The 9296-nt window shown below is 53.9% G+C and overlaps 1 protein-coding gene across 1 annotated transcript; it reads right to left on the bottom strand.

Moving 5' to 3' along the window:
• Positions 1-1365: 1365 nt before the first annotated feature.
• Positions 1366-6872, bottom strand: FOXC1 (forkhead box C1). The gene is made up of 2 exons (XM_033051185.2): positions 3455-6872; positions 1366-1956 (listed from the first exon to the last, which is right to left on the bottom strand). The coding sequence occupies exon 1, from the start codon at positions 6841-6843 to the stop codon at positions 5152-5154; it is 1692 nt and encodes a 563-aa protein (XP_032907076.1). The 5' UTR covers positions 6844-6872; the 3' UTR covers positions 1366-1956; positions 3455-5151.
• Positions 6873-9296: the final 2424 nt, after the last annotated feature.

Here is a 9296-nt window from a genome sequence, read left to right as displayed (position 1 = left end):
CGACAGCTCAGACTCGGACGCCCTGACAGTGCCCACCACTGTGCTTCTCATCTCCTTCCTAACCAAAAAAACCCCACCAAACTAAAGAAAAACCACCCCAACTCTCCCCACCCCCTAAAAAACCAAACCAAACCAAACCAAACCAAACCAAACCCAACAAAAAAAAACCCCAAAAACCCCCACGAATCAAAAGATCAAAAGATGAGCGCATCTCAAAGCGTAGATGAATTTAGCCAACACGCACGATCCCAGCGCAGGGAGATGGGGGAAAATGGACTGAGTACGCGGAGGAGTTTAAATTACGAGTGAAATTAATTGAAAGCTAATGTTCAATTAGCCGTCGCTGTTGAAATGGTTTATTTCGGGAAGTGGACGGGGGAGAGCTTCCAGGGGCCGCACCGCAGCTCTCCTGCGCTGTGCAGTGGAGCCATGTGCGCGCCTCGGCGCTGCACGCTTGTGCCTACGCAATCAAACGACGTAATAAAGACTGCGCGCTCTTCCTCTCGCTCATCTTTACGTGGGCGCGGGCACCGCGCAGCCCCCGACCTTGCGCCACCGCTCCTTTCCAGGCAGCGGCACCGCCTCCCGCAAAACCCGCAGAACTCGCGGAACCCCCAGAACCCCAAAACCCGCACCGGCTTTCACGTGCGCCGTGCGAGACCCGCCCTAAACGCCTAAGCCAAGTCTCCAGAGGACAGGGCGAAACTCTAAGCTCGTCCTGCTCCATCGGCGTATTTTTGGGGAGGTCAGAGCAGCCTACACGCAGCTGGTCAAAGCGCTGCAGCCCCAGAGTTACCAACAGTGCTACGAAGTTGAACCCGACTATGAAACTTGCCGCTAACTTCGAAACACCTTTCCCAAATTTCTTGGCTATCAGAAAGGCCCAAGATATCATAAAACTCCCTCAAATGTCCCCATCCACAGCACAGCCCCACCATGTTCTCCATCTGACCTGGACTGTGGAGGTAGAGAAGGGGTTTTAATCCATGTCCTCTCGACTATTTGCATGCACTTGTCTGCTATTTTTGATTATGACCTTTGCAGAACATAATAGGAACTGTAATTACTTTAAGAAGAAATTCTAAGGAGGAAACTTAGTAAGGAGAATATTCCTCCTCTCTACATTTTCCACAGTTTAAGTGAGAGATGAGCAAGTACAAGTGAGAAACCACTAGAACCACCACATAAATTGAATGGTTCCTCAAATTTACATTAAAAAAAAAAAAAACCTAACGAAAACAACAAAAAAAAACCCAAAGTTTTTTTTTGTTTAGTTTTCTCGTAGATGCAAAGCAAAGCAACAGTTTGGGGGGGAAAAAAATCAATTTGAGCTAAAAAACCCCACAAAGCGCCGTGCTAACCTGACGCCTAAATGACCTCTCCGCAGGCATGGCTGGGGCCAAATGTCCCCGTTTGCTGTAGGGGCTGCCACCACAGATGTCGAGGCCTTACGGAGACGCCTCTCAGCTGCTGCCCGGGCGCATGTCCCGTGCCCACCGCTGCGCAAGGTCGGACCGCATCTCTTTTTGGCGTTCAGGGCAGGCCCAGTTCTGCTGGGAGACAATTACAGGTCAGAAGGGACGCTCGGGTTTGCCTCCTGTGCGCAAGAGGAGGGAAGCACAAGCAAAACAAGGGGTCGTGCCCCACGCTGTTCACAGTGGCTCGCAGGCAGACGTTCCACTCCGTGCCCCGCAGTTCCGCTGCCCCAGCCCGGCAAGGTTTCTAGCCAGCCCGCTCGCCTTTCCCGGTCCCAGCAGCAGCCGCAATGCCTCTCGCCGAAGGCTCCGGCCCGGCAGAGCCCGGAGCTGCCGACCCCCGTCCGTGCAATGTCGCGCAGGGACCTGCGGTTCCGGACTGAGCGCCCCGCACTTGGCCTCCCGCAGCCAAGCCCGCACTTTGCACTGCCTACCGCGGGCACAGCAGTACTGCTAATCTTATTTTCGTTGTGATCAATTTCTGTGCAGAGGGGGAGAAAAAAAAGATTATTATTGTAATTATGATTATTATTATGATACATATAAAACAGTGTTTTATAAACTCTTTTAAAAAGACGAAGCACGCGTGTGAGGTGAGCCAGCCCGTCGCACTGAGAAGCAGGAGATGACCTCCACCGCCAGCACGCACGTCACTTCAGGGAGGGGATCTCCTCCCGGGGCAGAAGATCCCGACACGACCTACCTGCGACCGAGGGGGAAGTTTCCCTTTGCCCCCTCCCTGACTGCGAGCCGCCCTCCCGGCTCGCCGAGCCCGCACCACCCGCCCCTTTCGCAGCCAGCGCCACGGGGAGCGCAAGTTGCGCACAGGGCCGCGGACCGCCCCGAGCATTAGAGGTAATTACACACGGCGCTCGTTCAAGCTACGCACGGCCCCCCCAGCTTCCCCGACCGAGCAGCACCACTGACAATGCAACGGGTTATTAAACAAGCCGGGCTGACAATTGCTTTCCCCCCTGCTTATTTTCGCCACAAACACCCTACTGCTGCGGACCGCTGAGAAAACCCAAACTACAGGAAAGCCGGCGCCTGATCGCAACAAAAATACCAGGCAAATAGCAGACTCGATTGCCTCTACCCTCTGCCTTTTAAAAAAAATTTTTAAATACATGACGTGGGGCAGGAATGGCCTTATTATGCAGCCACCCCGCTGGCAAACCTATCTGCCGGGGCAGAGGGAGCTGCCCCGCTGAGGGTCCCCTCTCCAGCGAGGGGGAGAGGGGGCGTAAGGCAGCGAAAGCCCCGCCGTGCCTCTGGCCCGCCAGTCCCGCTCCCGAGGCGGCGGCGGTGGGCAGGAGCCGCCAGTTTAGCTGCCCCCCAGTTGGTACTGGGAGAGGGACGAGCAGAAGGTGAGCCCGACCGAAAACAGCTAACATTTTATCTCCCTTTACTGGTGAAGAACGAGGCGAGGCAATTAAAATATGTCCCCGGAGCAAAGGCGCTCAGCTTTGCTCGTCCTCCTCATCAGCTTTACCACAAGCGAGCAATGAAACGTTTGAGGTTCTCTTACCCAACTTAACAAACAAATAAATGTAAATAAGGCCGGTAATCTTTGTAGAGGTGCTAGCACGAAAAGGCAAAGACTGTGCCATACTTAAATAAAATCATTCTAAGCCAACGCGTTCAAAGATGACACACTCCCTCCCGTTCATTCCATCTGCTGAAGGTGTTTTCTAAACATCGGACTATTGTTTTGGAAGGGAAGCGCAGCTCAAAAGCGAGGTAATAAGGTTGAACTGTAAATACCTTTGTATTTATTTACAGCGTAAGCCTTAACAATGCAACAGCAATTACTGCTAAGTGTTCCCTTTAGATAAGAGATTCTGATAGGAAACTGTATTATCTTGAAAGCAAATTTTAGGCCTTAAATATCTGCAATCAAATAAACTTATTTCCAAGTCTGACTGACAAGGCTGATTCTTTTAAGTTAATGGATTTATTGCGTTTTGGTGGTTACTTACAAAAGGGGAAGGTGATCCCCATTGACCGTAGGTTCTTAATAGTAAACTGTCCAGAAGGTAGGATTCTTGATATGACAAGATGCCAGTCTGTGCAGCACTCATTTGCTACCCTGGTAATATATTATTTTTCCGATTTGAGGAAAACTGAGGGAGGTAAGGAGAGGGGAAAAAAAAAAAAAAAACAACGAAAAACCAAACTAAAACAGCACCCGAGCAACTGTATAAGAAAAATTCACCCACACAAAATATTTTAAAAATAATTTCAGTCCGAGCAATTGTGACACAGACTAATAAAGTCCCTGAAGGACGGGAGTAATGCAGAGCTGTGAAAGTGTAAGGGTAGACCGTACAAGTACCCTTTAACCCAACTGCTCGTCCCCCCCACCTCCCCCCCGAAATAAAATAGTACTTCGAGTGTTAAAGAGCGGCTTCACTGATGTGATTGCACGCTTTGCTATCAATTTTATGAAGCGGTGATTTATATGCTGGCATTATATTTAAGAATACACGTACTACAGATTATTTGGCATCTGCTATACACTGGAGTTTAGAAAAATATGCATTGCGTATATGAAAGTATAAATAAATACGTAATCCTTCTTTAAATAAAGGTACATATGTAAATCCTAGATATAAATACATTTGAAACACACACAGAGCGATCGATACCTCGACATATACAGTTACACATGGTCTGGAATCTAGCGCATGCACTTCTACCTCGGAGTTATCACTTAATATATCCTTACATAGGCATATTATTTAAAACAACCTAATGTCTCCATACTCCTGTGTATGGTCAAATGTTTCCAGATCTTGCCATTAATTGCTAAGAAAACGTGTTTGTTTATTTGCCAACTCAGAGCTGCCATGGGAAAGTATTTTTTTCCTAGCGGATAAGGCGAGCTGACTAAGTGGAACGTATTGCAGAAGAGACTGAAAAGGGATTTTTCGACCTGGCAGTTCCTAAATGGTCTTTGGAATTTGTGCGGAGGGGAACAAGCTGTTCCAGCGACAAAGTTAGTTATGAAATCCCTTTTCCCTCTCTTTCTTTCTCTCTCTCTAAATGAAAGCATTAAAATATACAGACGTGTATCATTCCAACTGAATGGTAATTTATTAATAAACAAACAATGAAATACCTTCAGAATATTTTCAACAAAAAAAAGAAAAATATTGATAGAATAAGATTAATACAGTTTCCCTTTTTATATATAGTGAAAAAAAATCAGCGTTTCAGTCAATTTTAACGTCACTTTTCAGGAAAGGGGGAAACACTTTCTGGCGTTTGGTCCGCAACATCCAACTACAAATTAAAAATAAATTACTATGTCGCAATTTACATTTTAAAACAAGTCCTTGTAGAAGAGGAAGGGGAGGGGGAAAGAAGCTGGTACTCTACGCTGGACTTTTCGCTCCCTTTTAAACACGGGGCATGACAATACCTTAAGGGACGGGGAAGAGCGCCGGGTGGGGGACGGGAAAAAAAAAGTATTTCTCAAAGCAATTAGGAAAAAAACCAAAAAAACTTACGTGTTATTGGAGTAACACTGTCCTTTAACAAACCAAGACATGCTTTGGGGCTGTCTCTGTACAAAAGCTTTTCGCGATGCGCTTGCTTCCCTCCGCGGGCTCTGCGGGGGCCGGTGGCGCGGTGCGGAGCGGAGTTCCCGCGGTGTCCCCGCGACGGGGCGCGCTCAGAACTTGCCGCAGTCGTAGACGAAGGCCCCGGAGGTGCGGTAGAGCGGCTGGCTGCCGGGGAAAGCCATCTGACAGCTCCCGCCGCCCCCCGCCCCGCCGCCGCCGCCGCCGCCCCCTGCCCCGCTGCCTCCTCCGCCGCCGCCGCCCGGCGAGGCGCTGAGCCCCAGCCGCGGCGCCTCGAACACCTCTCTCGGGGCGGCGGCGAAGCCCTGCTGCGGCCCCGCGTAGCCCGCCGCGCCCGCCAGCGGGCCCAGCTCCCCCGCCGCCGCCGCCGCTGCCGCCGCCGCCGCCGCCGCCTGGTTGAGGTACCAGGAGGCCAGGCGGCCCTGGTGCGGGTGCGGGTGGTGCCCCTCCTGGTGGCCGCCCGCCGCGCCGCCCAGCCCGCCGTGCCCCAGCGCCCCGCCACCGCCGCCCCCCGCCCCGCCGCCGCCGCCGCCGCCGCCCGAGGGCATCGCGTACTCGGGCAGCGGGTCCTCGGCGGGGCTGGCGGCCGCGGCGGGCAGGTGGCCGGGCCGGTCGGCGCCGCCCGCCGCCGCGTACAGGCTCATGGCCTGCATGTTGCAGTGGTAGGTGCCGGCGGCGGCGCCGGCGGCCGCCTGGCCGCAGGGCGAGCCGTAGACGGAGCTATGTCCCGGCGAGTATCCGCCGAGGGACAGGGCGGGCGGGATGCCGGTGCGCGGGGCCGCGGCGGCGGGGGCCAGGAGGCCGGCGCCCAGCTCGGCGGCGGCCTGCGGCGAGCCCCGCAGCGAGGTCATGATGTTGTCCACGCTGAAACCCGGACCGTGGTGGTGGGGCGGCGGCGGAGGCGGCGGCGGGGGCGGCGGGGGCTCGGGGGCCTCCAGGCTGAGGGAGCGGCTGGAGGGGAGGGTGCTGCGGGGGCTGCCGCCGCTGGAGAGGCTGCTGCTGCTGTCGGGGCTCTCGATCTTGGGCACGGCGCCGAGCGGCGGCGCGGCGCCGGGGGGAGACACGGCCTGCGGCGGCGAGGCCGTGCCGTTCTCCGTCTTGATGTCCTGGATGCGGACGGGCGGCGGCGGCGGCGCGGCGCTGCCCCCGGCGGGGCCGCCCTCGGGCTCGGCGGCGGCGGCGGGCGGCGGCGGGCGCGGCGGGGCATGGTCCTTGAGGTGCAGGCGGTCCTTCTCCTCCTTGTCCTTCACGGCGTCCTTCTTCTTGAAGCGGCGGCGGCGGCGGAGGAAGCTGCCGTTCTCGAACATGTTGTAGGAGTCGGGGTCGAGGGTCCAGTAGCTGCCCTTGCCGGGCTTCTTGTCGTCGCGGGGCACCTTGACGAAGCACTCGTTGAGGGAAAGGTTGTGGCGGATGCTGTTCTGCCAGCCCTGCTTGTTGTCCCGGTAGAAAGGGAACCGCTCCATGATGAACTGGTAGATCCCGTTCAAGGTGATCTTCTTATCGGGAGCGTTCTGGATGGCCATGGTGATGAGGGCGATGTAGCTGTAGGGCGGCTTCACCATATCCTTGGGCTGCGGCGGTGGCGTGTAGGGCCCGTAGGCTCGGGCCATGCCGGCCGGGTACTGCTCGTGGGCCGGGTGGGAGTACATGCTCATCGGGGCCGGCATGGCCGTGTAGCCCCCGCCGGCCGCCGCCGCAGCGGCGCGGTAGTAGCTCTGCTCTCCGCCGAGGTACGGCACCACTCCTAGGGAGTTGGGACTGGACACGGAGTAGCGAGCCTGCATGTCCTCCCGTCAGCTTTCCCCCACCCTCCCCGCCGGACCAAACAGCGCGTCCCTTCCCCCTCCACCCCTCCGCCGCTCCGCGGACCGAGCTGGACCGGGCGGCCGGGCAACCCCCACCCCCCCACCCCCCCGGCGGAGCGCGGAAAAAAGGAGGAAGAATAACGACGGCAGCGCCGAAAGCCTCCTCTTCTTCGCCCAGGAAAGCCCACCGGCGAGCTCCCGCGCTCCACGCGGAGGGGGAAAAAAATCAAAAAAGGGGGGGAAAAAGGAGGGGGACAAAAAAGGGGGGAAATATTTCAAAAAAGAAAACGGCGGAGGAAAAAAAAAAGTAATCGCAGCGGAGAAAGCAACTTCCAAACGCAGAAAGAGTATTAAGAAAATAAAACCTTTGCAAAGAGGCTCCCACGCTCCCAGTTCCTTGTTCCACGGGGATCTGCAACAAGTTGTCTGCAAAGGAGGGACAAAAGTAGAGGGATGTGTTTTGTTGGCTTTTTTAAGCGAGCAGAAGAAGAAAAAAATCCACCTTCCCGATCTCCCAGTGCAAAGTTTCCCTCTCTCTCTCCCTCTCGCTTTTTTTCAGTCTCTTTTTCAGTCGCAGGCTGCTTTGGGAAGCATCGGAAAAACTCCTGAACTTTTGAGCATCCGTCACCACGGCGAGAACTTTTTTACGCACTTACAGTTTTCTCCTTTTTTTTTCCCTCCCTCTCCTCTCTCGGTCTCCCTTTTTTTTTTTTCCTCCCTTTTTTTTTCTTTTCCTCCTTTTGCAGGCGGCTCAGCTCCGCCCCGCCGAGCTGGGCCGGCCAATGGGAGCCGGGAGACACCCCGGGCTCTGAATGAGGAGGGAAAAAAAAAAAAAAAGGGAGAGAGACCGAGGAAAAAAAATTGAAAAAAAAAAAAAAGGAGAAGGGAAAAAAAAAAAAAAAAAAAAAACCGCAGCAGCTCCGGGAGTTGTAGCGCTCGGGGACCGGCCACACACACTCTCCGGCACACGCGGACGCCTTGAGCGCCGCGGAGCCCCGCGTTCGCTCGGGGCCGCTGCGCACCCGCGGGGATCCTCCAGCGCCCGCGCATTTTGCGCGATGACTCCGCCCGGGCCCCACTGCCCTACACCTCGCTCGCTCGCCCACACACCCGTGTCCTTACGAGCGCGGTCGCCCTCTCACGCACCCCGGGCACACGCACCGTGTGCATGCACTCACCAATATATATGTATATATATACGTGTATGTGTGTATATGTGTATATGCTTTTCCCGGAGTTCCTTCCACCCACGCGCGTACCCCAAGGTCTGCCACGCGTGTTTTCCACACGAATATTACTTCTCTTATTATTTTTAAAAAATTCTTTCTAATTTTTTTCTTTTTTTCATGTGTGCAAGCTCCTCGGTCTATTTTCTCCACACGTTCAGGTCGGGCTCTGTCCTCCCATTCCCTCCAGGCTGCCGCTCGTGTCGGCAGTCGGCTCCATGCCGGTGTGCCGGCTCGCTCCCTGTCCGCCGCGGCCAGAAGCTCACCCCAGCGTCCCTTCACCCCCCACGCCCGCGGGGACGAGAAGGAAAGTGCTTGTGTGTGTGTGTGTGTGTGTGTGTGGTGGGATGCCCTGCTCCAGCAGCACCACCCTGCCTGCAGCCAGCTGCCTGCCTGACCAAATGCTTCTGAAGAGATTGCATTCCTCCGGTTGACAAGGGTTTGACGAGTCCTCCAAAGCTCCTTTTTATTAATCAGCCACCATGGTCTTTCCTCCCTCTGCCTGCAAATGAAGCGCCCGCTGTCTCTACGTTTTATAAACACGGGCGCGTTTCTCTGAACGGGGTCTGTAGCTCACCCCTTCAGGTAATCCTTACGTGGTGTGGGGTGTGATACGGAAAGCAGATCCTTACTTAATCTCTTTACTCATTTGAGACGGAGAGGGCACAATTTTGTTCCTAGTCTACTCGAGAGTGGATTCCGTGGTATGTCAGGTGTGTCAAAAGAAGAAAAAAATGGGGGGGGGGGGTAAGAAAAAGAACAAAATTAATGTTCCCTTAAGTGCTTAGCCGTTTCTTCTGTGAAGATTTGCTTTGCTTTGCCTTTGTCTAACTATCTGAAACAACATTTGGGCTCTAATCAGAATAAGACTTTAACGGGAACTCAAAGGGAACAGAGAGTGAGGGCTTGATTATTTATTTTTCAAGTTTTTATTTAAATTGTCTCTTAAAATTGAACAAGGGAGATTTTCTTTTCGTACTTTAAACACGGGTGAAATCAGTATATATTGTTTCACAGTAATCTATTTTACCAATACTTCAGATGTTGGAAATATTACCCAGTACTCTTCATTCGCTTTGTAGCCCATACCTCTGAAACTTCATTAACGTTAATAATAGATCAGCTAAAAGGATCACGCTGAAATCTATTTTAAGGGGTGGAATTTGTACGGGGAATACGTGTGTGTGGTGCGTTTGTGAGATGGAT

The sequence above is a fragment of the Catharus ustulatus genome, chromosome 1 (assembly GCF_009819885.2).
Source record: "Catharus ustulatus isolate bCatUst1 chromosome 1, bCatUst1.pri.v2, whole genome shotgun sequence".
Classification (NCBI taxonomy): domain Eukaryota; kingdom Metazoa; phylum Chordata; class Aves; order Passeriformes; family Turdidae; genus Catharus; species Catharus ustulatus.
The sequence above is the reverse complement of the archived record's forward strand: the minus strand, read 5'-3'. Positions and strand labels throughout refer to the sequence as shown.

What these genes read in the sequence shown, in the direction of transcription:
- FOXC1 (XM_033051185.2), bottom strand. Translation starts at nt 6,843, where the DNA reads ATGCAGGCTCGCTACTCCGTGTCCAGTCCCAACTCCCTAGGAGTGGTG.